We start from the raw sequence: 26,977 nt of genomic DNA, 5'->3' as shown, positions 1-26,977 counted from the left end.
ACCTAGCTGCAATTTGATTTGCACATGGACTTCCCTTAATCTGAAGAAATATAAATAATAATTATCAGGATATTTCTGGTTGGAATGTTTAGACTGAAATGCTATTTAAAGAAATAATTCCATCGCATGTGGCAACCTTAAATGCTACCCATATAAACGACGTTTTCCATTCCTATAAAGCACGTACAGCACAGTATAAAACACATAAAGTCACTTCTGTTCTCTAGCCTTCCTTAACTTCAACCTTCATTTTTGTAGTGCAGTCCAGGATTTGGAAAGATTGGGATGGGTTTTGGATGTGGCCGAGTGGCATTACAAACACAGGATTCAGTCCATAGTGTTGACTTCGACAATGCCTTTGAGGATGTCCAATACTTGAACCAGGTCCCTTCATAGCTCAAGACTAAAAAGATTTACACGAACATAAGAAAAAGTACAAATGAAAGGAGGCCACTCAGCCCACCTAAATAATTTTATTTTTAGAGGAAATTAATTTGTGGATTTTACTTTGTCATTTTTGTTTGAAAGAAGCAATAGTATGGGCTTCGGCATCATGGCTGGACAGCTTGTTCCAGTATCCCACAACCCTTTCCATAGAGAAGTGCACTCTGTTCTCAGTTTTAAACGCACTACCCTGTAGTTTCCATTTGTGTCCTCTTATTTGTGAATCACTGTTGATTCAAGGAAAATGTGGTTTCACAACCCGTTGCAAGCAGAATCAATTTTTCTTTGAGTTGCATGGAATAATAAAGCTGTGTTTCTTAAATCCATCCATTTTCCATCCAATTTCTAACTGCTTCATCTATTTCAGGGATATTGGGGAGCTGGGGCCTATCTTGGCAGGCCACGGGCACAAGGCAACACCCTGGATGGGATGCCAGTCCATTACAGGACACACACAGACATCAGGGCAAATTTTCCCAAAAGCTCTCTTTCGAATTATTGTCAAACTGCAAGATCTACTGTACATAAATATAATTCTGAAAATGGCATTATCTTTTTTAGTTTAAATGGAAATTTGATGAAAGATTAGATGCAGAAGAAACAGCTCTGAGGAATTCCAACTTGCAATACTGCAAGAACAGTGTCTAAGAAACTGACATCGTGAAAGAGGCCACTGGAAGAAAGTTACGGTTGAAAGCTACATCTTGGTAGCTTCATGAAACATTAATAACCCTGCCTTGTTCTACACAGTCTGTGCCAACAAACATTCTTTGATTGTGTTTGGGATAGAAGTATTGCAGGCATAATTTCAAAAGGAGAGTGACAGTATTACAACGTTTCGGACACAGCCGAGACACATTTCGGCTGTGGAGCCTTGAAGCCACACCTGAAGAAGGCTCCACAGCCCAAACATTGTGTCTCTTTTCTTTTCCTCTCAATGTGGAATAAACCTTTACCTGTTCCGCCGAGTTATGCTGTCTGCGATTCGTAACCAAATACCAAACCTAACCAGTGTACCAAACATTATTTCTTTAGAGCACACAGTTTTCACAATTTTATTTTCTGAATAATCCAAATACATACAGCTCTTGAATACGTTTTAAGGGTCAAGTATGTGTTAAGCCTCAGAAACTCATTATTTTATTTTAATTTTTTTGCTTTTTAAACACTTTGCAAGCATTGTCATGACTGGATCCAAAAGTTTTCTTGAAAAAAGGTGCCATATGGAGGTCAATAACAGGATTATTGTGTATGCCCACCCACACACAACCCTAATGAGCAGAGATAAACACATTCCATAATACTTTACAAGGTATGTATAAAAGATCCAGCTGTCATAAGAAACCACTTGTCCTTTAATGCCCAGCTCAATATCATAGATTAGTCACAGCATACTTAAAAGCTTCAGTTGAGATCTTTATCTGGGTGATGCAATTAAGACCAGAGACAGCTCTATGATTAAAAGCTTCAGAATACTAGGAGTGGGAGAGTAATAAATTTCCTCTTGCCGACATAACCTAGTTGATAATGTAGGTGCTGTCTGACAGGAGTTATCAAAAAAAAAGCACAATAACTGAGTCATCTCAGGTATTCATTTTTCTTGTGCTTTTTGGTCAAGGGATGAGACATTATGACATTGCTAAACAGGTATGCAACTCTCATGCAAACTGAGGGAAAGAGAAATAACATTTTTTTAATGTGGGACAGACAGATCTCTTGGTGTACCACACACAGGTGGTTCACTTAATACGTCAGTCATAGCCTGAAAAAAAAACACTTGATGTTGTATCTGTGGCTAGACTAGACTGAAGAAATGTTGTATCTGCGGTCAGACTAGACTGAATCTGACCCAAACCACTTAGCATGTGTACTGATGGTAAATTCTATAGGTTTTACCCAGCCTTTGGCTAAAAAATGCATGCTGAGTTTCAAAATAAAGTCACCGTTCTATTCACGCATTTATGTTTTTAGACAAACGAAGTACACAGATGTTGAATATTGAGCAAAGATGTTTGGGGTCATTTTAAACTACCTGATCATTCATGACTGACTGTGATACAGTCAAGTGGCTTTGACTGCCGTGTAAGAATTAAATCACCTCATTAGCGAGAGCTCTGACTGAGTAAAAGGGATGAGATTATTTAACCTGCTGATTGCCATGCTGGTTGAAAATCAAGAAAAAGCACAGAACTAAACCAACATGCCCCACTTGACAAGACAACAACATCAGAAAGTGCAGTGCAAACATGCAGAACAATATACTAACTGGAGACCAATCAATGGGGAGGTCCAATTGTGATGATCTGTGCAAAAAGCATTTATTCCAGGCATGGGCAGTCCTCATACTAGACAGCTGGTGTATCTACAGGTTTTCTAGATCTCTTCAAAGCACCAGCATCTGAAGTGCTGGGATAAGTTTTTTAATTGGTTCTATGCATGTATTAATGAGATGATTTAGGCTAATTTTTCCATGATATTAAAATCCTGCCAACAAACCAGCCTTCCACAAAGAGGATAGTCCATTCCCTGGTTGAATTCCTATAGAACTGCATTTCCAGAGATTGAGCGCAATGTGAGATCATCTCCTGAGATCCCACTGGTTCCCCTTCCTGCAAGCTTACCCTGACATAACAACTTTTCAGCAGGACAGCACTTCATGCTCCTCATGTAATAACGACTTTCTTGCAAGATGATAATGTGACAGCTATGCAGTGGATATCCTACTTGCCACATGTCAGCCCAACTGAACAGTTTTGAATGCCAAAAGTTTGGATAGCTGGGATAACATGTGGGATTTAGGGCTCACAGACCAGGGAACAGGCAAATGCTTTACTTGATGCCAAGAGAGGAATGGGACAGAGACCCTTACAACAGTTTTTCCAATCTGGTGCAATGCATTCATATCACAGACATATAGTATGTATTGCTTCCAGTAGTGGCCACACGTGTTACTAGCCTGAGGCTTTCACAGAAGGCTGACTCCCTGTTGACAAATGATAACTAGTGTAATTAATTTACCTATCACATATCGGTCAATCCAGCTTTTCCTCCTGCCCTTCCCCTTTGAAAGTTAAGCGTGAAACATATCAGAATTTAATTCTTTTGACATGTAAATAACATTGCAGGCATGCAAATATTCATAATAGCTCATAACAAGACATAATTTCAGTTCAGTGCTAAAAGTAGAATTCCAGATAGAGAGAAGTAATGTGAAAATCATGGATGACAACATAAAGGACTTGAAAACTGATAAAGACTTTCCGCACATGCGGTAACAGTGGTCTTGGTCTGTTTGCGAAATTTTATTTTACAATATTGTTTTTATGCTGATTTATCATGTTGCGTAGTGTTGCGTAGTAAACGTAGTTGTGTAGTAAACTGTGACACAGAGCCTATATCTGGAAGCATCTGTCTTGATACACTGCAGAAAATCACAGTGAAGGCTTGATTACCCCAATGAACCACTGGAAAAATTGCAAAAATAGCCTGATAAATTCTCCATAGCAAAAATTCATCAGGGTAACCTTCTAGCTAAGGCCCTGAGAGAGATTCCAGTAACTCCCCATAAAAGCATGGAAAAAACTTTGCAGAAAATGTAGTGAGTACTTTAATTACATATGGCTTCCCCAATTCCCCCCATGCATATTCTTGAATATTTACTTAATATGAGCACTGATTGCCATTATTATTTTCTCATTTTTAATGGCATTTTAAAATGGGGTGCATTCTTGAAAAGAATGGACTGAGGTTTTGTCTCCTCCATCATAAGACTGTGGGAACCCCATCTTTACAGGACGTTCGTGGTCTAATCTCAATTTGTGCTGAGCTGTTGGAACTCTGCATGGTATAGGATTCAATCAATTATTTTTGTTACCTAATGAACTAGCATTTTCTTCTATTTTCATTGCCAACTTTAATGTCAGGACTTTTCTAATGAAATATATGCCATTGTCAAGTACACTGTGATTCGTCAAACTGAACAAGTAACGCAGCTCAATGAAACTAGTATTATGTACATTGTAAATGTTCTTCAAAGGACACAGAAGCAAGGCAATGCAAACACAAAGCTGCTGTGTTTTCTTGTCATACTGGAGGACACTGTACCATCAGTGCTTGGTTTATCCTTGATAAAGGGCTTGTTTGTGTCTGTGGTGATCCAGTACAGCATTCTTCAGAACAGGCTGTATCCAGAAACCCTTTTTGTACATCTAGATTTCTGGGGGTGTACATCAATGTCTTACAATACTGCTGTTTTTATTTGCATATTTATAAACTATGAGAAGATAGACTCAGTGAACTGAAGAGATGACATATGAATCCTGGACATACTGCTATGAGTTCATTCTTTCTGAAACTTGAATTTTGAGAAGTATTTTGGATCCAAACTAATTTGGCTGCTTAATTATTGAAGAAGAAGTATATTATTGCAGAGGAAAAATTACAAGCATAGATTGTTTTTTAAGAAAGAGACAATTATAGACTATGTGCTATATACAATGTATAATTATACAATATGTTTATTTCCATTCCTGCAGTTTTATGACTATGAGTGAGAGGTTTCTTTTAAGATATAATTACCCTGTGATAAATCAATTCCTCATTCCTGAGCTCAGTTGTATTAGTTGCACAGTAACCTTGTAAAGAGGAATGGACCACCCAATGAAGGGTAACATAATGAAGAACACTCAGCGATTTGTGACCTTTATGCTCATCTGGAGATAAGCTGAAACTTAAACAGTAATATCTACTTTGATCTTTGTGAGAGCATAATTATAGGAGTAATTCAGCAAAAATATTGCACCTCGGCCATAATAAAATAGGGACAGTTTTCTAAAGCCTGTTTTTCTTACATGGTGAAGAGATATGACAAGGAAGGCTCCTCCTCCAGCGCACTCTGTGATGACAGCAATGAACTTGGGGTTGACTGCACAGAAGTGGTTGTCATGGACACTCCTGGTGATTGGCACCCCATCGTAGCAGTTCTCTTTGGTGGCAGGCTTACCAAACACATGGCGAAATTTGGAGCTTCGATACTGAGGGCGCCATGTCATCTGAAAGAAAAGACAGACATCAGCTGGTTTCCTGAGAATCCGAGTGGGTACCATTGGTATGAATCAATACACATGCTGCAAAGGACCACAGATCACAGCGGCTTGTAGCTGCATTTAGCACTGGTGTGTTTGCCTTAAAATCTGCAAATTAGAGCACGCAGTTCTGCAAAAGTAACACAAGACTTAAAAACACCGGGGAATGTTGTAAACATTTAAAAATATGACAGAACATTCACACTGCATTTTCTTAATGTATTAGAAACTGTGCCATCAAAGTGACAAAGCAAAGTAAATCTGATGTCTTGGAAATAATAATACTAATACTTTTAAGTATATTCCTGCAAACAAACCCAGAAAAACGTTGATGGGTCATTATTCTCTGAATTTGTGACACCAGCATTTTTTGTCATTGAGTAGACTGAAAGAAGAAAGCAGAGGTCAGTAAAGTTAGAGAATTTTTAGTCAGGTACATTATGAACCTGACCATATCGTAAGATGGGAAAGTCGAGAAAATCACATTGACTGTAATAACTCAAGATGTCCTGAACTGAAGGAACCTTGGGAGAAGTCAATAAGTCCACTTTTCAGGCCCGATGTGACAGTTAATCTATTTCTCTTTTAGGGTTGAAATGCTCTGATCACATCTATTGGTGTAATGTGAATGAGGCCAGCAGAGTGAGAATATGAGCCTAGGGTCATTCCTGATGACAGAACACAACATAATATTAACCTGCTCCACCAACCAGCCCTTTTGTGAGAGTATCCATGTCATCTGAAGGACTTTGGCACAGCACATGGAAATTTACCAACGTCAGACAACAAACAGAACTGTGGTGGTGTCTTTCTTGTGCCATTAATAATTATTGATGGCAGTTTTCCAATAAATCTGACAAAAGTTAACACAGGTAATCTCTGAAAAAAGAAGCCTTATTGGAAATGGTGGGGAAACCTGCAGAGGACTGTACTGACAGTCTTGTGCGTGACAAGCGTTTTTATGAAGCACAACAGAATTTCCTATATCTAGTCCTATAGGGCACACACCAACAACTCTGTTCTGTATCCCATCACTCCCTGAGGTAGTGGAGGCCACCCCCTGTCCCTGAAGATGGAAATACCTTCTGGTTTCTCTTCCACCTGGGCTCTTCATTTACTTGACTGAAACAATTATTTCTTAAAAAGAACAAATTAAAGATATTTTACTCATTTCAAAGAAAGCAGGACTTCAGGGAAACCTAAAAAACAACCAGAGTTGCCCACTGCATATTGTCAGTGACAATAATTTTATAATCTATATGACCTAATGTTGCATTTAAAAGAATTAAATGCACAAATACTGAAAATTGCTGTGAATGAATAATTGTGCAACACGTTCATACAACCCACACTCCCTGATTCTGAGCACAGGGAACTGGCATCTAGTCCTTCCACACCCCAACAGCCATTTTCAAAACATGTTTGAGAACCTGAAATGAATTACAACCTGTGCTTATTTGCAGACACTGTCACCGGGTCTCTGCAACTAATGTAGGATTGGCCATAACTGCTCTACACAACATACTGAAATGTAGTGCAGTCTGTGGAACTGTAGGTGTACACTCCCTATCTCCAATCTCCACACTGTGCTGTGTTACACAAGCTCAGACAGGCACCCTGCCTGTAGGAGAATAGCCAACTACAGGAACCCTGAGCCAAATTGTTCAAACCATCTGGAGAACGCCCACAACAACCTTGAACTGCACACTTCAATCCACTCAAGTAGCAAAAAAGCAAGAGAGAAGATGAAAAACGACAGACTGTGACCTTGCAATTACCTTTAACATTACCTTCTTTAAGAAAAAAAAAACTTTCACTGCAAGAGGTGAAGTATACGTTTTCTCTTTGATTCATAAATCTTTTCATAAGCCATAATTTTATAACATCTCATTTTCTTACAATTGGTAGGATACTAGAAGGCCCAGGAGATTTTATAATCATGAGTTTCCAGTACCCAAAATACTTCTGAATTTTCTACGTCAACACAATTTTATACAGAACATTGTCCTTCCTCTGCTTGGGGAATGTTGTTGACTTCCTCCTGAGTGGACTACTCATTTAAAATATAAGTCATTATCTTTTCATTGTCTAGAAGCCTCCCATTATTATCCCACATACATTTAACTTCATTTAACTTCATCATTTACTGCACTTTTGCTGTCATAAATCTAAAAGCTTTTATTATTTATTAATTAATGCCTTGATTGCAACATTCTTTTTTTCCCTCTCTTTGGCCTTTCCAATTTCGTTAACAAGGTCCACTTATTTTTTAAAAATTTTGATAATAAAATTATTTGATTTATTTTTCCATACATCGTTTTTAATTGATTTGTGAAACCGTTTAGGATACTGTTTTTTTTAGTTTACTTACTTTTGTATACATAGTGGATACATTTGGTCTACACATTAAGGTGAATCTCTTAAACTGTCGGCAAACAGTCTTCACTTATTCCACATCTATTCTGCCCCCATTCTATTTCTCTTATGCTCTGTCTCATTCCCTACAAGAAAGTGTGCTTTGTTTTGTTTTTAACTTAAAAATGTCAGTTTCCACAAACTGTACACTTCAAACATCGCCATACTGTGATTACAGTTCCCTCATGGCTCTCTTTGTGCTGTTTGGATCACAGTCTTAATTGTTTGAAAAACAGGATCAATATAAAGATAGATAGATAATACTTTATTAATCCCATAGGGAAATTGATGTAAATTAATAAAGCAGTCATTATCAATGAAGATAGCACAACTAAAGAAGGCTCCACAGCCGAAACATTGTGTTTGTTTTCTTCTCTTTTCAGCATTGAATAAACCTTTACCTGTTGCTTCGCAGCCTACACATGCTGATGCAGCTACAGTATTCTTTATTCATTTCGTTGTTCTATAATCTTCCTCCATAAAAAAAAACTGTTGTTCTTTTGCATTGAAATTCTTGATTTTGTTATAGAATGTTGAATTCTTGTTTATATCTGAATTTTTGCATGAAAAGTTTGGGCACCCATGGTCAAATTGCATGTTTCATAGAATCTCTAAGTGAAAAAAAGTTAACACAATCTCTGCAGGGTACAAACGTAGTACACAATTACTCTTTATTTGCTGAATTTAACAGTTATAAAATATAATACAGTGAATGTGGCATACAACTGTATACAGGGCTTCACCTCCCCTCACCTAACTCTCCCATCTCTCTGGAACATCATACAGTATATCCACCAATCTTGTATCCATCCCCATCAATTTCAGACAGCCATGTTTCTGTGATTACGACATCAAAACGTCCTGCTCATGTGTACCTTCTATCTAACACTCTTCTACACAAATGTTCTTAACACAAATTTCTTAACACAAATGTTCAGAAACATTTTTCTAATTAATCAATGTGCATTTTTATTTATGTAGTGCCCTTTGATGGTAGGTACTATCCAAAAGTACCTACTAGTACTTTTTTTAGCAGCTACTGTATATCAGCTTACAGGTCACAACTGGAAACCCACTGAAGCTAAGCAGGTGTGAGCCTGGTCAGTACCTGGATAGGAGAAAAACCTAGAAAGTTGCTGCTGGAAGTGGTGTTAGTGGGGCCAGTAGGGGGTGCTCACCCTACGTCCTGTGTGGGTCCCAGTATAGTGACGGGGACACTATGCTATGAAAAGGCACCGTCTTTCAAATGAGATGTAAAACCGGGGTCCTGACTCTCTGTGGTCATTAAAAATCCCAGGGCATTTCTTGAAAACAGTAGGGATGTTACTTCCTATTGGCCTTTACTAGTCTCCTAATAATAGGCCTCCTAATAATACCCATCATTGAACTGGCTTTATCACTCTGTTCTCCTCCCCACTGACAGCTGGCGTGTGGTGGGTGTACTGGCACACAGTGGCTGCTATCGCATCATCCAGGTGGGTTCTACACATTGGTAGTGGTGGACGGGAGCCCCCTTTAACTGTGAAGCACTTTGAGTGGAGTGTGCGGAAAAGCACTATATAAGTGTATGGAATGATGATGATGATTATTATTATTAGGCTACATATGGGGATATGAATGTGCAATTCTAGAATACAATGAAACAAATAAGTCAAGCGGAATGAATGATGTTGTGTGAGTAAATCCCTTCTAAAGCACTGTAGGCCACATGTCTAAGCAGACACAGCTGTTCTAATCCCTTTTCAAAACCATCACCTCATTTGTATTGTTTACGAGCCTGTGACAAACCCTCTGAACAATATGGTTATCCTGCCATATAAACAAATACACATATTTCATTAAGAACTGGAACTCCCTAGAAGGAATCAATGTTTTGAATAGGCCAAATGAACATGGTGAAAATCTGACTGAATCTTTTGTTTGCACATCATTAAAATGTAAAGTCTTTCACACACCTGAGTGCCTCACAAGGCTGAGGTGAACCTTGCTTCAGCAGCATGAAGTAGGATGAGTGTAACATTGTCTGGGTGGGACGCTTATTTCAAATATTGGTTTAGGGGGCAAATTTTGGGCAGCACAGTGGAAAGCATTTCTGCGTGGCAGCGCTGGGGTCTTATATGTGTGGAGTTTGCATGTTCTCCCCAAGTTTGTGTGGGTTTCTTCCCACAGTCCAAAAGCATAATGGTAGGCAACTTGGCTTCTGGGAAAATTGGCGTTAGTGTGTGCATGTGCATATCTGTGTGTGCTCTACAATGGACTGGCGTCCTGTCCAGGGTGTACCCTGCCTTGCTGGGATAGGCTCTGGCTCCCCTGTGACCCCATAGTGGATAAAGCAGTTAGAAACTGCTGGATGGATGGATAGTCAAGCTTTCCCAAAGCAACATGCTGAAAGAAGATGAACAGAGACAGATAATTTATATGCCTTAAACAGGTTAATAATAGCAATGATGGTGATGATGATATGATGTAGCTCCCACCGGGAGTATGTGACCGCAGCCAAAATACTCCAGTTCACTCACCACGCATCATCTCTCAGTGGGGCGGAGAACAGAGAGATGAAGCCATTTCATAGTTAGGGATTATTAGGAGGACATAATTAGTAAAGGCCAGGGAGGGAATTTGGCTAGGACAAGGGGGTAGCATCCCTATTCTTTTTGAGAATCACCTGGGATTTTTAATGACCACTGAGAGTCAGGACCTCAGTTTTACATCTCATCAGAAGGACAATGATTTTTTTTACCGTATAGCGTCCCCATCATTTTACTGGCACATTAGATCCCACCGCAGAGTGAGCGCCCCCTACTGGTACCACTAACACCTCTTCTGGCAGCAGCTAGCTTTCCCAGGAGGTCTCATATCCAGGTACACGCCAGGCTCACAACTGTACATACCATTTTGAATAAAGTGCAAGCCTCGTACTTGAATATGAAGACACTTATTCACAATAAAATAAATCAGTGTTATATGTCAGATAAATAAATCCCTGTGCAACATAACATGCTTTATGCTACTGGAATCTTACATGATTATGTGTTCCAAACAAGTCTAAGAAATCCACGAAGGCAGTTCCTCAATTACTTCAACACTTCTATCAAGTGTACAGTAAATGTTAAAATGAAAAATTTTACTTACTGTATCTAATTGGCAATTAGCCCTGCAATTTCTTAATTTGTTTGTACAAATAGCACAGTTACAAATACAATGGTATACCAAATTTCAACCACAATCTCCATTTCAATTAAACTTCAATAGCAATTAATTGTACGTTATTTTATTTGATTGCATCACAGAATGTTCTTTAGTTTTAGGTACACTGTCTAATTGAAGAGCCCACTTCTCATATACTACAGTACATACAAGCTAATGCCTTCAGCATGCCAGAACCAAGGCAAACAGAGCACAAAACCTTTCAAATGCACACTGCATGAATATTTGAAAAGAAAACTATAAATGAATGAATCCCAATCTTCAATAAAAAGAAACCCTCTCAGTTCAGAATGGCAGTTTTACATCCTCCAAAATCCCCCATGGACAGATATGAGTTTCTAAAAAAAGATATCAACCTTGTTCACTAACCGAAACCACAGGATTAGGTTACATACGTAAAAGCAATAGAATTGAATTGCACATTTGAATATCAATAAACAGAAAGCAAAACATATTTTGACATAAAGGCCTGTTTTTGATCAAAGTGTACACAGGAGTCTACATGTGTCTGTATGACATAGGCCAAATAAGTAGGATTAGTTTTAAACTGACCAAATACAGTTTATGGCTAATACCACCTACCACCCAGATGACTATCATCATCTGGTCTAGATCTTTATTTAAACTTAGAACCAACACATTTATATTATATAATATATATATATAACATTGCATGTTTATTTTATATTATATTATATACATGCTATGTTTTTATTTAGGAGGGCACAGTGGCATACTGGTCAGCATTGATGTCTCTCAGCACTGGGGCTCTGGGTTCAGTTGCTGAGGTGCTATCTGTTTGTGCTATCAAGTTTGTATGTTCTGCCCATGTGGGTTTGTGTGGGTTTGCTCCAGGTGCTCTGGTTTCTTCCCACAGTTCAAAGACAAACCAGCAGGTTAACTGGCTTCTGGGAAAACTGTGCCTGATGTGAATGTGCACATGCATGTGTGACTGACTGGTGACCCATCCAGGGTGTATCCTGCCTTGTGCCCCTTGCCTGCAGAGATAGGCTCTGCCTCCCCCACAAATGATGAATTGCATAAAGCGGTTAGAAAATGGATGGATGGATGGATATTTTTATTTAATTCCTTTAATATCATAACCTTTCCTGTTTAACCCTCTTCGTCACAAAGGTCAATACAATCTAAATTGCACAAGACACACCTTTTTATATGTGTGTTGTGTCATAGGAAAATACTGTAAAAGTGCTACTGAAACTTTCCAGAGCAACCAAAGGTCTACAAACATTTTATCCAGTATCCTTATTGTTCACCCTCGTAATGACGTGACAAATAAAATGTTATGTTTGGTTGATGCAACTACTCAGAAATTCAAAATCATTTAAAGACCAAAGGAATACAAAACAACATCCATCATTCACCGCCTTCAGGTCTAAGAAGACCCATTCTTGTGACGATAAAGGTTAAAAGACCAACATAGCATTTTATCAGAACCCTGTTCCCTTATGTTGAATTTATGAAATGTTAGCAATTTTCTATGTCAATTCATGACATTCACAGTCAAGCAGCTAAACATACTGTATGGACTGCATGAAAGAAAATAAGTAATTGTGTCAAATATCTTTGAAGACAAAGAGAAAAGTTTATATTGCATATTTAATGCTACATCAGTGAGGTTTTTGAAAAGACAAGATACTTTCAAAGAAGTGGCCAAGTTTTCTTCATAACTTCAAGCTTATTCTTCTTGGTGTGCTTTCTAGACTCTCCTCAAGAATAAAGATCAATATACTACCGTTGTTTGATGCATTCATCACATGCAGTTAAAATTTAATGCAAAACAGCACACAAGTGCAAAGTGCTTTCTGCCTGTTTAGATCGATTAAATTAAACCTTTTTTCCTGTTCAAACATTCATGAAGTCTCAGCAGAGAACACTGTGCTTCTTAAGGCATGCTGAATGACCTTGGTTCTGTATATTACTGTTAGTGTTGTTACCCAATTTACAGGAGCTCTCCCAAGATTCCTCTTCAGACATTTACTCTCATATATACCCTTCATGCAAGAATATCCAGAAACACATTCTTTTTTCTTGTACTACAGCGATCTCTGAGCTAACATTCCTCTGACACTTCTTATTAACAATCTACAGAATTATTACACACACACACGCAGGTTTTCCATTTCACTCCAATCAAGAAATGATAAATTCTTCTCAGAAGCAAAATCAGGCCGAAATTCAGGTTTTATGAAAAGTAATACTGTGTGGCTCTCATCTACTAAAGTTCTTGTTTCTGTCAGTTTGGAATGTACTATCTATTACTATCAACTAGATGATTAACTACAAAAAAGGGCCTTGGTATGACTGACATTGAGCAAGATCTTAAGCAACAGGAAAAAGACATTTGTATTTTCCAAAATACATCTGTTTCTTATGCTTTTTTGTTTTGAGATATTTTCTCAGATACATTTTTAAAATAGTACTAAAAAACCACAGTAAACTTATAATTTTAGTTTTTTTCTTAAACATGCTTATATGTTGCAACCTGACCCAACTTCAGTGTGAATCTTAATAGCCTGGAATGTTCTGGTTTAGCACTTCAATATATTGGCAAGAATTGATCAGTAGTGGCAGTAGTGGTAAATAGTAATAGTCTGGCATCAGGTTATAATCAATACTTACCACCAGGGAATGTTTTAACTGACTGCTCCATGTCTAAAAAATACTGTTCCTTTTTTGTAAACAATACCCTACTCAATCCTAGTTTTAAATGTACATTCTAACTGCTCAAAACTACACAGCCACCATTGAACTACATAACAAACCTATGTTTTAGTAATTGGCCAATTCAAGGTGGTAACAAAAATTTAAGATAAAAATAAACATTTTAATTTCAGCTTAAAATAGGAAAAATACTGTGCAGGCCTAAATGCTAGACCAATGTCCTTTGATAATGCCAGGAATTAAATTAATCACTCTGAGGAACAGAAGCCATCCTTCCTGTGTAAAAGATACTGTGAAGGCTAAATGGTCAATCCAACTCATATTAATCTTCCACTAAAAAAACTGAGAAAAATCAGTGCATTTGAGGGTCTCCAAATGAATTTCAAGGCACAATGATTGGGATGGCTCTGTGTTGTACTTTATTCTGAATAGCAGAAAGTGAACCTCAGATAAAAATCAACAAATGTGTGGATATTGTAGGAACTAAACAAGACAGCAGTGTGACATCCGCAAGGGTTCTGTGCAAAAAATAACACAAATTCTTCTTCCGCATCCAGCAGTTGCCTGCACTTTCTCTCTCTGCCTTCTGACTTATTTCCCTGCTCCCTGATTAGCACTACCACTGTAATGAAAAGGGCAACAAAACCGTCAGAGAGCCTGTAAAGTCGTCTCCAGCCTGTCATTCCCCACACTGCTGACACAGAACCTGGAGTGCCCATTATAACAGAAACACAAGACCACATTGAGATGTGGAAACTGGGTAGTGGGTACTTGGGCAAGCAGAGAGGAGAGGCTCTTTCACTCGCTAGATTTGTCTCAAAAATCTGATCTGTTCCCTGACTAATTTCAAAGCTGGGCTTAACAGCTTTCAGCTCAGTTTCATCCTGTTCTGCTCCTCCATACAAGACTCAGTCATCAAGGATCACAGGCTGCAACACGAACAGGTGCAAGTAAGAACTGAAACCCAGAAAGACTTCAAATTCACTCAAACCAGCAATAGTTATAATGCTGTTTGCAACCACCTGTGGATTCCTAGTCACCAATGACATACAGTAGTCCGAATTCAAAATCCTAACTAGCCTTTACCAGCTGAACTAGTTTAATTATGAATGTCAAAGCACATGCTGAAACTAGAAAACTACTTTTTCAATTGTGACTGAATTCAAAATGAATCATATCTGTTGTATTTCCGGTATACATTTCACATGCATCTGTGTCTATGCCAATAAATTAATTTCTGGCAAATTAGGAAAAAGAACCAAATATTCCTTAATTGTAAATGATGTTATTGATAAGAAATAAAAACTTTCCATTAGCATAAACATTATCTGCCACCATGTAGCTTAATGTTCCAATTTACAACAGTCTGAAGGCCAATCTCCCGATGTAATAAGAGAAATCTGACCCAGTGATTTACATGCCTAATAAGAGATGAATGGAAAGCAGTTTTATAAGCCAAGGCCTGTACAACAGACACAAAATGGTCAAGACACCAATCCAATCTTGATATGTGAAGGTGGATAATTGTAACCAGTGCAGTATGCTTCTGCTTCACAATTATGAACTTCATTAGTGCACAGCACGGCACACTAAGTACTGATCTTATTTCAGTTTGATTGAATGACCTCCCCTCATTTGTTAACTTGCTTATGTTTTTTCTTACGATCAGACAACTTCTCTTAAGTTATGCATATTACATCGGTGCCTCTGCACTGAGAAATGTCATTATTTTTTATACCAAACAAGCCTTTTATATCTGACTTCTGCACTGTCTCTAGGTTCACACTGAAAGGCTTCAATGGACTGAGCTCTTCACAACAGGTCATAAAGCAGTACATTTAGAAAATTAACACATTGGACATCAGGCCAAGAGACCTTTCTAGTCATTTATGTAATGTCTTGCATAGTTTCTCTCAGGACAAGTCATCCTGAAAGTATTTTATGTAAGACATTAAATTAACGGACTGGATGAGCACAGTACATGCAGTGGCATAGTGATGAAGCAGTTAGGACTGCAGTCTCACAGCCTTTTGTATCCTGGGTTAAATCCAGGCTGCAGCACTGTTTGTGTGGGGTATGCATAGTCTTCCACACATCTGCATTTGTTTTCTCTGAGTGGTTCAATTTCTTCTAACCTCCCAGTGGTATGTTGGCCATGTATGTGTTTGTATGTGTGTGTGCCCTGTGGATAACCAGGCTTCCCAATCATGGTGTAATCACCCTTTACACGCTTTGCTTCCGGAATAGTCTCTAGCTTGTATCAATCCTTACCAGTGAATTGCAGGAAAATAAACTGGTGCATGGATGCGCTCTTCAGCCCAACCGTCACTATTCTGAACCTCGGTCATGTTAACATCTAACTCTTATTGACCTATAGGTAATGAATGATTGGAAGGGTGCAGATTGAGAACATGAGAAAAGAAGAGAGAGGAGATCATTCAGCCAACTAGCCCATTTGATTGTTAAACCTGGCTAAAGGTCTGATCAAGCCTTTTCTTGAAGGAAGGCAGGGCATGTCTGGGTTTCTTGTTCCAAATGCCCACAACCTTTTGTGCAGTGTCTTTCTTTTGCGTGACAGGGTAAATAATACATGGCTTTACTTTAACAGGCTTTGATTTTTCATTTTAGAAATAACCTCTATAGTAGGTATCGTTTCCAGTACTACGGCCTGTGTAATTAGATTAAAAAATGTTGATACATATGGGTGTGCATGGTTGTGTGTTCTTTTACATATTGCAACTATAGTGTGAAAGATACCTAAGCTAACCTGTAATTAATACAAAAATGGGTTTGGTTCTGTCATTCAATAACATTAGCTTATGGATTGAAATTGCATCATCGTCTTCTGGACCTATTCTCTATTGATTTTATAATTGAAATTAGTAGAACATAAACCAAACTGAACCTTTTTCTCTTAAATGCCAAGCAGGTATTGCTTTAAAGAGGTGTATAAAACCTGTAGAGTTGCAGCTCTTGCAGCATAAGAGCTCCTTCACAATTTCTGGTGTTTACACCCGGCCTGCAATTCTAACAGGGCTCAGCTGAGCCTGTGATGATGACGTTATCCCCTAGACACACAGTTACAATTTCTCCCAGGGTGCAGGAGATGGTATCTAGTGTAGTGGAGCGTGCCGCTGTCCAGAAAGTAGTGCTTTGTAAGCTCGGAGCTTGTGAGCGACTGTGATCGAATCCCAGCAGGGGCAGAGCAGAGCTGCACCCATCACACAATCATCATTATATCTCTTCTTGACATTTGAAGTGCTTAAAGGGAAACGAATATCGTATGGCTTGTCCCTGCATGACCGTAGCTTTACAGTCATCTCAAGGGCACAATCCTTTGTGCAGTCTAGAGAAGGATGGATATTTTGCTGTTACTAAGACAAACACTTTTATCAATTGGAAACAAAGCTCTTCAGCGCCTTAACAAAGACAAAACAACCTTTGGACTTCTCTTCTCTTTGCAACTGAGCGCCTTTCTGCCTCAACATTCCGAGTGAGAAAACTGCTAGGAAAGCAACATCCTGCGCCACATTTTAACAGCTTTAAATAGTGATACTAATGGAGTCAGGACCAAAGAACTTGGTAGACCGACGTTTTATCCATTTTTTGACAAATTTATGACTGAATGCATGCGTCTAACTACAGTACAATATTCAGTATTGATTCAAATGGTCACCCATTCACTAGTGCATATCTTCAGCATTAAAGCGCAAGACAGATGCAAAGATCTGTGCTGAGGTTCCAGTCCACAGGTCAGTGAAGTGGACTGATAAAGAAAGACTTGTGAATACGGCTGACTTGTTATGTATTTTCATTCCCACGTCAATTAACCAGCTTGATTTGGACGATTGTAAATATCAGCTTTATTTATTCCTTATCATCATACACGCATATCTCTAATTAGTCAATGGGTTCAAATTGTGTTAAATGTATTGTGTGTCGTGTTATGTCTTTTACTTGTCTTCAGAGCAAATCTTCCATTTGGGACAGTAAAAGAAATAAGTAAGACATATCGCATTTGTCTACTGCTTATTGTATTATTATAAAAGGAGAATATTACATGTTCATTTTTTATTACTAAGTTTTGATGTAAATTTACTCTAAAACAAAGAGCAAATCACATCCATGTTAGTATCTTATAGGTTTAATCAGAATAGGCCCAAAACACTATATTAAAAAAAAAAGATGCTGCTTCTTCCCTATTGTGTCTGGAGTGTGAATGATAACTGCTTGTGCAAAGTCTATGTGTTTCAAGTCAGGAACTGTGCCTGAAGCGAGGTCATCGACTCCTTTTGCCTAAGAAAGTATGTTACTGTTATTACATTCTAGGCTTACAAGGAAATGGGCCAATTCTACTAGGACGGAATGTAAGTGAGATGCACCAGCCTGGGCTGAGCAGTCGCCTGTGCTGTTGTGTAAGCTTTGAAATGGAAATTTGAACTTGGGGGCGTCCAGGTGATTCAGAATTTTGTCTACATTCCTGTCTGACACACCACCAAGCACTGGCTCGGTTTGTAAGACACAAGGTTCCTGGAAACCGGATCACTTTTAGACATTCAATAGCCCCCAGCCGTGTGTGATACATAAAACAAAATGACATTTATGGACACACTATAGATGATATGAAAAAAAGCGCTTGTGGTATTATGCTGAGCTTACAAGCCCTCTGGACTAGAAAAGTGGCTTCTATTCTTACAACTTGTTGTCTCCTAAGAGCTACTCAGCACAACTAGATGAAATTGAACAGCAAAGGAGTAATGACGTCATCTAAAAGGTTGAAGATGCAGCTTCAGCACAATTAATTTTGAGCACAATATCCCCAGTTGTGGGCGGCACAGTTCACACAGCTGCCTCACAGCGCTGGGTCCCTGGGGTCAATTCCTGAGGTGCAATCTGTGTGGCGTTTGTATGCTCTCCCCATGTTCATGTGGGATTTCTCCGGTTTCCTCCCACAGTCCAAAGTAAAACTAGTAAGTTAAGTGGCTTCTAGGAAAACTGGCCCTGGGGTGAGTGTGCGTGCGTGTGCCCTGTGTTGGACTGGTGTCCTGTCCAGGCTGTACCCTGACTTGCGTCTGTTTCGCGTAGAGATCGGCTCCAGCTCCCCCTTGACAGTGAAGTGGCGTAAGTGATAAGAAAATAAAGGGATGAATCCCTGGTTCCAGTTCTTGTATGATAATGATACACGAGTCCCCTTCTCACTTAAGAGCTGACAGTATCGTTAACAGTTGTCAGTTTCGGCAGTCTTGTTGTCTTGCTAATTAAACTGGAATTTGCACCTGGTGCTCCTGTCCAACTTAACTGATTGTTTCAATTTCTTCCAGACTATATTACCATTCACCACTGTATAGTTTTCGTGTTAAAATAAGCCCTACTGTAGGTCTATTTATTTAGCATTTTGATGTAACATCCTGGCTTTAACAGAATGAGAGATTCACTATTACCAAGAAAGTCAATCTGAGTTTATGGTGAAATATACCATGAAGGCTACAACAAAGCCCAAGCAGGGTACTGCACACCTAGTGTAAATATTTACTACTCCGTTTGCTCTTTTTAAGGAGATCCTAGAGGTGAAGTCCTTGTAATGTCAACAATTTCACATCAGAGAAACACATGTGTACAGGTAAAGCAATCTTTAATCTAAAGCATTCTTCATCAGAAGGTGCTCCAGGTCAGAACAATCGGGAAAGCCAAGCTTTTTGTTTTTTAAATAACACTCTATGGAGCCTATGGAGGCTTGCGATGGAAACACCAGAGCTGGTTTTACAACATATTCCATGAAAACACCAGGCTTACAGCACAGTTTTCAAATACTAAGACAAATTAGAGAAAGGATGGAGCAAATACTACATGAGGATTTCTGGATTTTTTAAAAATCTCACCTGCCCTCCAATTCTGGTAAAGAGAATCCTAAACATTACCATCGCTTTCTAACACATCTGCTTTAATCCCTCTAATGAGCCTCAGAAGGTAATCTGACAGCACAGTGGAAGCTTGCTATAAACTACACTTTTACAGGTTGCTCACGTACTTGCTAAGCTTTAAAAAGAAAGTGCTGCACGGTTATCTTGGCTCACATTTCAATTGACACGCAGGACACACTTTAATGAGCAGAACCTTGAAAAGCAATGATTCGTAAGGCTGAGGCTACCCTGCAAGTACTCCGAAGTCTACTCACCCTGTCTTCGTCACCAAGATGTACTGTAAGGAACAGAAAGAGGTGGGAGGGTTAGAAAACGTGGGCGGCAATCCAGTCCAAAGTGGATTTTCACCAGTTCCCAATCATTTGTTGTAAACCTTCTCAGCGCAGGCGATGGCTGGATCCCTGAGGTGGAGCAAACAGTCTAGAGGGGAGAGTACCTTGAAGCTCCCACTTCGATACCCACAAGAAAAGATTTCGCCCACAATCTGTGAGCATGCAACATTGCACGGGCAAATGCAGAGAGCTCTGAGGCAGGCAGTGATTGCGCGAGTCTGCGAGTGTGTGTACACTTCTGGATGGGAGGTTCCTAGCCCTGCAGTAAGACTATGAAAGCAGGTAATCAGAAACCTGACTGCTCCCCCTGAGCCACTCCTTCTTGGGCTCTTCCACTAGGCTTGTTTATTTAGAAGGCCATCTCTCTTCAACACCTGTGGCAACTGACTCTGACATTTAAATGAAATGGTTTCGTCTCTCCACACTCTTTTTTATTCCAGATTTTCCTTACTTGTCATGTGCTGTGCTCCCACCTGGCTGGGCCAAAAAAACCCAGTCACTCACTAAACAAGAATTACAAAGTTCTGTCTCACACTCACTGAGCAACCCCAGCCACTCATTTTAACATTGAAGGTCCTGTACCAGGATTTCTTTGGTAGATTCATGAAAATAATTTTTGTACCCTCTAGGAATAACAACGTGGGGCAGAGCAGTGGATAACATGCTCACATACTTACAAGCAAACTAACAGGATTTGACCAATATCAAGACATTTTATTCTCAGTGATTGTTTGAGTTACAGGGATCATTTTCATCTCAGAACCCAACCAGTTCTCTGCCATCTTGAGGTGTTTGAGACATTTATATCATCCACTTAGATTATTTGGGATTTTGTTCTACACTTTCAACATTTCAGTGAATGACTGAAGGACCTTTGTTTCATGTTGCCACATATACAGGTGTGTATTGCACAACAAAAAGTTTGAAGACGCTGCCATCTTCAGTTTTGTAGGAACCAGTAAATATTGACTTATTGCAAAACCTCCCATCATTTACTGCATCTTTAGTTATCTGAAAGACAGTGGCAGGGATCAGACAGGCTCAGGTCAAAAGAAGCAAACATTAAGATAAGATCACAAATTAAAGAATTGTTATGGGAAAGGGACAAGTAACTTTCTGAATTACTGTGTAAAACTGTTCATAAATACATTACAAAAAGTTGGAAGTTCATTCCTTGCCTAGGGCTGATGAATATCGAAAGCAAAAGCTCTGTTGAATTAGTCAGAACAACTGTTCCTCTTCCCAATTACAAATTACAATTGTTGAATTACAAATGATGGTTTATCAGCTCAAAAACAAGCTATTATGTGAGATATATATATGTGCTTTCTGGATCTTTTTACTTATTTTTCAACAATTGCAATCAATACAGCAAATGAAAATTGTGCCTTTTTTATCATAAATATACACACTCTTTATTTCATGTGTTGTAAATATGCTGTATAAAATTTGCTAAAGCATATGAAATGCACACTCATCATAAGCAAGGGCACCCTTGATATTCCTGAATTTTAAACTATGGAGTATTTGTATTTACCTTGTTTTATTATTTGTGTATTTTAAAGAGATTTTTTTACATATTTCTAGTATATTTAGTGTATTTTGTAAAATTATTGTTTTTATTTTTATGGGCTAAAGCATTCAAAACACATAAAACCAATTTGCCTACCCCTATACCAATGCCCTATATATTTTCCATTATTACAGAGAAAGTCCAGTATTTATTAAATCCAAAGTCCAGTAAACCAAGGGTTTACTGTATTCAATTGGCAATAATGTATCAAGCCTTGTGGTAGGAAATTACACCATTCTCATCCTTCTCACTTGTAAGTCTGAATTTCAGTTGAGCATTCTACAAAAGTATTTCTTTTTTTTTTAAATGTCACAAACTTATTCTTAAAAACATGTCCATGTACAAGGTGTAATAAGACATATCTCAATGAGATGTCACTGTAAACCTACCATTTTAATTTTTGGTCAGAACCAGACTGAAACTCTTAACATCTACCAAACAGTGAAATAGAGTCAACTGCATTAAAATCTGCAGTCTCAGATAATAGCTTCTAATATTGTGAATGCAAATGTTCTGGAATACACTTTTGTGAGTGGTATCCATGAGTGCTTGTATAGTACATTTTTATCCATCCATTTTCCAACTGCTTTATCCATTACAACATCGTAGGAAAGCCAGAGCTTAACCTGACAAACAATGGACGCGAGGGGAGGTACATCCAGGGTGGACGTCAGTCCATCACAGGGTAGATACACAGACACAAACACAGACGCACAGACTCACATCAGGGCCAGTTTTGAAAGATTCATCTGCCATTTTGTCTTTGGACTGAGCAAGAAAACCAGAAGAAACCTGGAGGAAATCCATATGAACATGAGAAGAACATACAAACTGCAAAGAGATAGTACCCCAGGAATTTGAAACAGGGCCTCAGTGTGGTGAGTGTGGTGAGGCAGCAAAGCTAACTACTGCACAACGTGCCGCTTCAATGGTGCATTTTTGGCCTACAAATGTCTTTTTTGATAATGGATTTTGGATCTTGGATTTCATTCCGTTTACTGCTCCTGGAAATTCTTTAAAAAATTACATGTTGGACATACATATTCAGATTGAGCAAAATCTGGTTGCGCACAACTTGCGCACAAGTACTAGATGCACAGAAAATATTGTAGTGCATACAATGGTGTAAAATAACATTGGTACAATCTGAAACCCTACCATGAACAGAAAAAATAATGGAAATCCTTCCGTTTACAACTCCGTTCTGTGCTAATTTATGTAAAACAAAATGAAGAAAGGGAATTCTGTGGAGAATCCTAAAATGAAAATGGAACAACCAATTATTGTTTTCATTTGTCGCATAGCTTCCAGCACAAATATTTGAAAAAAAATTATAATTATGCAAGAAAAACTGAGCCAAGTGCTAACATATTCACACCAATGTAAAGTAATTCAAGCACATTGTATCAATTAACAATGAAAGCACTAGAAATACGGCAATAGCTTGTTCACATTGTTTAATGGAATTGAAGTAATCACTAGGACCAGGAGAATGTAACAAATAATTTGAAAGAACAGCTGACAATATTGTCACCTTGCTCTCTAAAAAGCAGTCTTACTACATTTCCATATTATGTGTGCCTGAGGGTCACACATTCTGAATCATTTTTTACTTTTTTTTGTAAAAGAACAAAGATATTTCTCTTTAAATGAGTTCAGATGTCTTTCCAAAGCACCATACATTGTCAATTAGAGCTTGGTAACCGTGAGTTAAAGTTATTTTGCAAAAACTGAAACAGAATGTAGTCCCATGAAAGTCTCTGACTTTGTTGTAAGTCGTGGCTGGAGCTTATTGTGGAAAATTTTAAACTGTTCCTGTGGGACTGGGATGGGGTCTTTTTCAGTGAATTAGCACTGAAGCCCAGTTTTTATTGGAGCTGGAAGTAAACTCACAACACAACAGGCATTAATCAGAAACACACAAACTTGTATCTAAGAACAAATCCACAATAAAGCCTAAGGAATTGACTTAACTGACCCTCTTTCTAAACCCATGTTATGCACAAAGTGGACAGGTACAACTTTTCTTCTAATTCTGCTGCACCAGTTAGCCTGAAACTCCCTGCCCTGCAGGGACTAACTCTTTTCAGCGGGTCAAAACGCAGTTCAGCCCTTTCATCACTGGCACTTGTCTTTGTTGAAATGGGTGAACACTCTTGACTTATATGTGTGGTGCCCTTTTGTTGCTTAAGCCGAAAGAAAACAAAGCCCTACCCAAATGTAACAGAAGCTTTTCTTTAATAACTGAAGCATTAAAAAAAAAACCTCTTAAAAGGCACAAAGCGTTATCTTTACCTTAGCACGGGTGTTGGCTGCACTAGTTGTGTTGGCTGTTGTTGTTTTAACTGCGTCCAGGGTGTTCCCCATAGTTTTTCTGTGTTTCACAGGTGGTTAATTGGGTAGTTAATGGGGCTACCTATCCCAATACACCTCTTCCTGATGCAACAAGGAGGGAAGAGCCTCTTTTATGTGGCGAGTTTTTCTAGTCACACCTGTTTAGAACTCTAGGCCCCACAGAGCTAAACAGACATTCTTGCGTGGTGGAGTACAAATTTTGCTTAACATATTAATAGAATGCAAATTTGATGAGCACCCTTCAGAAGACAATTGAGAGAGAAGAGTTACTGAAAGCTAAGCCTGACATTTAATCAACATTACCAGAGGCAACCGCTGTTTGTATCAACACGCAAAGGAAAATTGACAAAATCATGTCTCAAAATGTGACCTAGGGACAAAACAAAAGTTGCTCATCATGGATTTGTTCAAGATGTTTTAGTGCAGTTTTTCAAGCCTATCTTCTCGTTTTTATTTGTAAAGAGCTCTTAATTAGCAAGGGTTATCACAACTGTAACAGAATTGGTTAATTGTGTGTGGAACAGTACACGTAAAGGGTTGTTAGTATAACCAAGAAGATGATACAGAGTTTAATGCTAAGAGTTAATAAAACAGATTTTTTTAAGTTACTTAAAAAAACAATGGTTCAATGGATCCATTAGGTTTAGCTTCAGTAAGTCGGATATTCTGGGAAAAACTAGCCTATCTAAACCAAAATTGAAAAAAAATATTTTTTTGTTTTCTATGAATCAGTAAAAGGAAAAACATAGCATACAGTATTTCAAACTGACCTTCTTTATCTTCTTGTGATAGATGTGATAGAACAATATAGCTGTCAAATCATTTAAGTCAAATCAGATTAAGTTTCTTTAGCCATTAAATACTGTCAACTACACAGTTACCTGCCCAGATTAAAAAAAACACTGGTGATACTCCAGCAGTGCAGAAAGTCTATAAGTCTGTTATTTTCCTATGCATTGGAATTTTAGGTGGTGTGTATCTGCCGCCTATGATTATGACTTTATTGATTATGACACATACTGGCAAGGTTAAGCAACTCATTAGTGCTTAAAATTTGATTTGGAGTAGTATGCATTGCAATTGGTTGACAACCTCAGCATCATACTTGACAAGGTCTGAAATACAAAATGATACATTTCAGTCCTTTAATGATGCCTTTTACTGTTCTGTCCATTTCAAAAACTTTTTTTTTTACTCTGATTGGTTTTACAATTTCTTACAAATCTGTATAATTGTAGTACCATTCACAACCAATAAAGGTTTCTTCTCAAGAAAACAAAAATGCTTATGTATCAGGCACAAACATTTTGGGATTTCTTTAAACTCAAGAGAACGTTTTTCCCCACAAATTTCAATAACCCCAATAAACTTGTTTACATAAAAGCTGTTATTACACCATTCTAAAATTAACACTTAACAATAAACCTAACCACAAACATACAGCTGCCAATATACAGTACTACGCCCTGTTAGACTCATATTTTCCCTTGCCTGTGAACTTTTATGTATTTTCAGATAAAGTAAAAAAGATGCATCTTCATAAATATGAGCTTCAAGGGCTAAAGCACCAATGTCTGTTTTTCAAAGTATACTGTACATAAAGATGTTAAAACAACAAAACAGGAATTTATTTATATAGAAAAAGCTCTTCAGAATTACCATTACCAGGTTTGTAATATAAATTAAATTATTATTTGTGTGACTACAAAATGTTCTGATTCACTTGACATTTCTTTTGTGCAATATGATAAAAAGGCTTTGAAATCACCTTTTAAAATCTGGCTAAATTTTAAGTAATGCCACATTCTGGTACATGCTCTAGTAGGCACCATTTACTAAATTGAGATAATTCTTTACTTCATTTTTAAAAGTATCTTGCTCTGCTTTTAATATCTAACCACTGACCGCTCCCTACAGGCTTCATGTAATGTCTTGTAAGTGAGGCTTCATGTATTACTCAAATCTCAAGCAGGAATCCTCACTGATACAAAAGGCAATACATACAGGTATGCCAGCTGGGCTTGCTCTGTGTTGCTGCCTCTCTGACTCACTAATCCTTCATAAAGCTTAACAAGATCAGCTGTTGTGTAGCTGTTGCGCATTTGCAAAGACATGTCATACAAAGTTAGATGCTATTACATGTTATTTATTTTTTGCTTTTTTGCATCTGAAGCATTGACGAACTTTTTTTCGAATGTATTAACTTGTTACACATACAGTACAGTACATCCATATCGCAGCCTAGATAATTCAACATATTCTTTTTATATCAGATATCAGAGATATCAAGTAAGTTTATTCAAGAGTTTTGGAAAACACAACAGAATTAGAATTAAACTATTTTTGAGAAAAGAGACTTTTCCATGTTTATTCAATTATTAACAGCAGCAACTCCATTTGTTATAGCCAAATAATGGTTGAAATGAGCCTCTCTTTAAAACTGGAGCAAACTGAATTGTGTATTCACAATTCAGGTAAAATTTCAAGGAATTTCAGTACAGAATAACATAGGAACAAACAAAACAAACATAGGACAAAACAGGACAAGGACAAAAAACAAAATGAAAATCTGGCTGTATCTTCTTTTAAGAAGGAAAAAGATGTCTGTTTATAAATGGAGCATTACATGAGGCTACAATTCTTTGTCATTTATCATAATAATGCAGTGCTTCATATGCAATCTGATGCCCATTATTATCCAGTAATGGACACAGGTCATTTTATGTTGTCAATGGGTGACATTAACATCCTTTTTAGTAATTGCTGGGTACTTTTTTATATATTTTTCTCCTTTCTCTTTTACACTCACACGCATGTACAAAACATTATACTGAGGTCCTGACTAATTTGTCATTAAAGAGATCATGTTGATGTCTGAAACCCTTGTGCCCTGGATACATTCCACTCTGTGCTTGCACAACCAGGCTTACCCATCCGTTCAAATGATTAAGTCATCCTTCACTT

The 26,977-nt window shown here is 38.1% G+C and overlaps 1 protein-coding gene across 2 annotated transcripts in view; it reads right to left on the bottom strand.

The window, feature by feature from the left end:
* Nucleotides 1-26,977, bottom strand: part of coro2aa (coronin 2Aa) — an 80,017-nt gene that overhangs the window by 20,709 nt on the left and 32,331 nt on the right. The window contains exons 1-2 of one of the 2 annotated variants that reach the window (XM_088914226.1): nt 20,008-20,295; nt 5,295-5,495 (exon numbers count right to left, since the gene is read on the bottom strand). In XM_088914226.1, coding sequence (XP_088770352.1) covers nt 5,295-5,495 — 201 coding nt within the window. In that variant the 5' untranslated portion in view covers nt 20,008-20,295. Of the gene's footprint in view, nt 1-5,294; nt 5,496-20,007; nt 20,296-26,977 lie in introns of those variants that run through there. The other variant, XM_088914219.1, reaches the window with a different exon arrangement.

The sequence above is a fragment of the Atractosteus spatula genome, chromosome 1 (genome assembly GCF_055471065.1).
Source record: "Atractosteus spatula isolate fAtrSpa1 chromosome 1, fAtrSpa1.hap1, whole genome shotgun sequence".
Classification (NCBI taxonomy): domain Eukaryota; kingdom Metazoa; phylum Chordata; class Actinopteri; order Semionotiformes; family Lepisosteidae; genus Atractosteus; species Atractosteus spatula.
The sequence above is the reverse complement of the archived record's forward strand: the minus strand, read 5'-3'. Positions and strand labels throughout refer to the sequence as shown.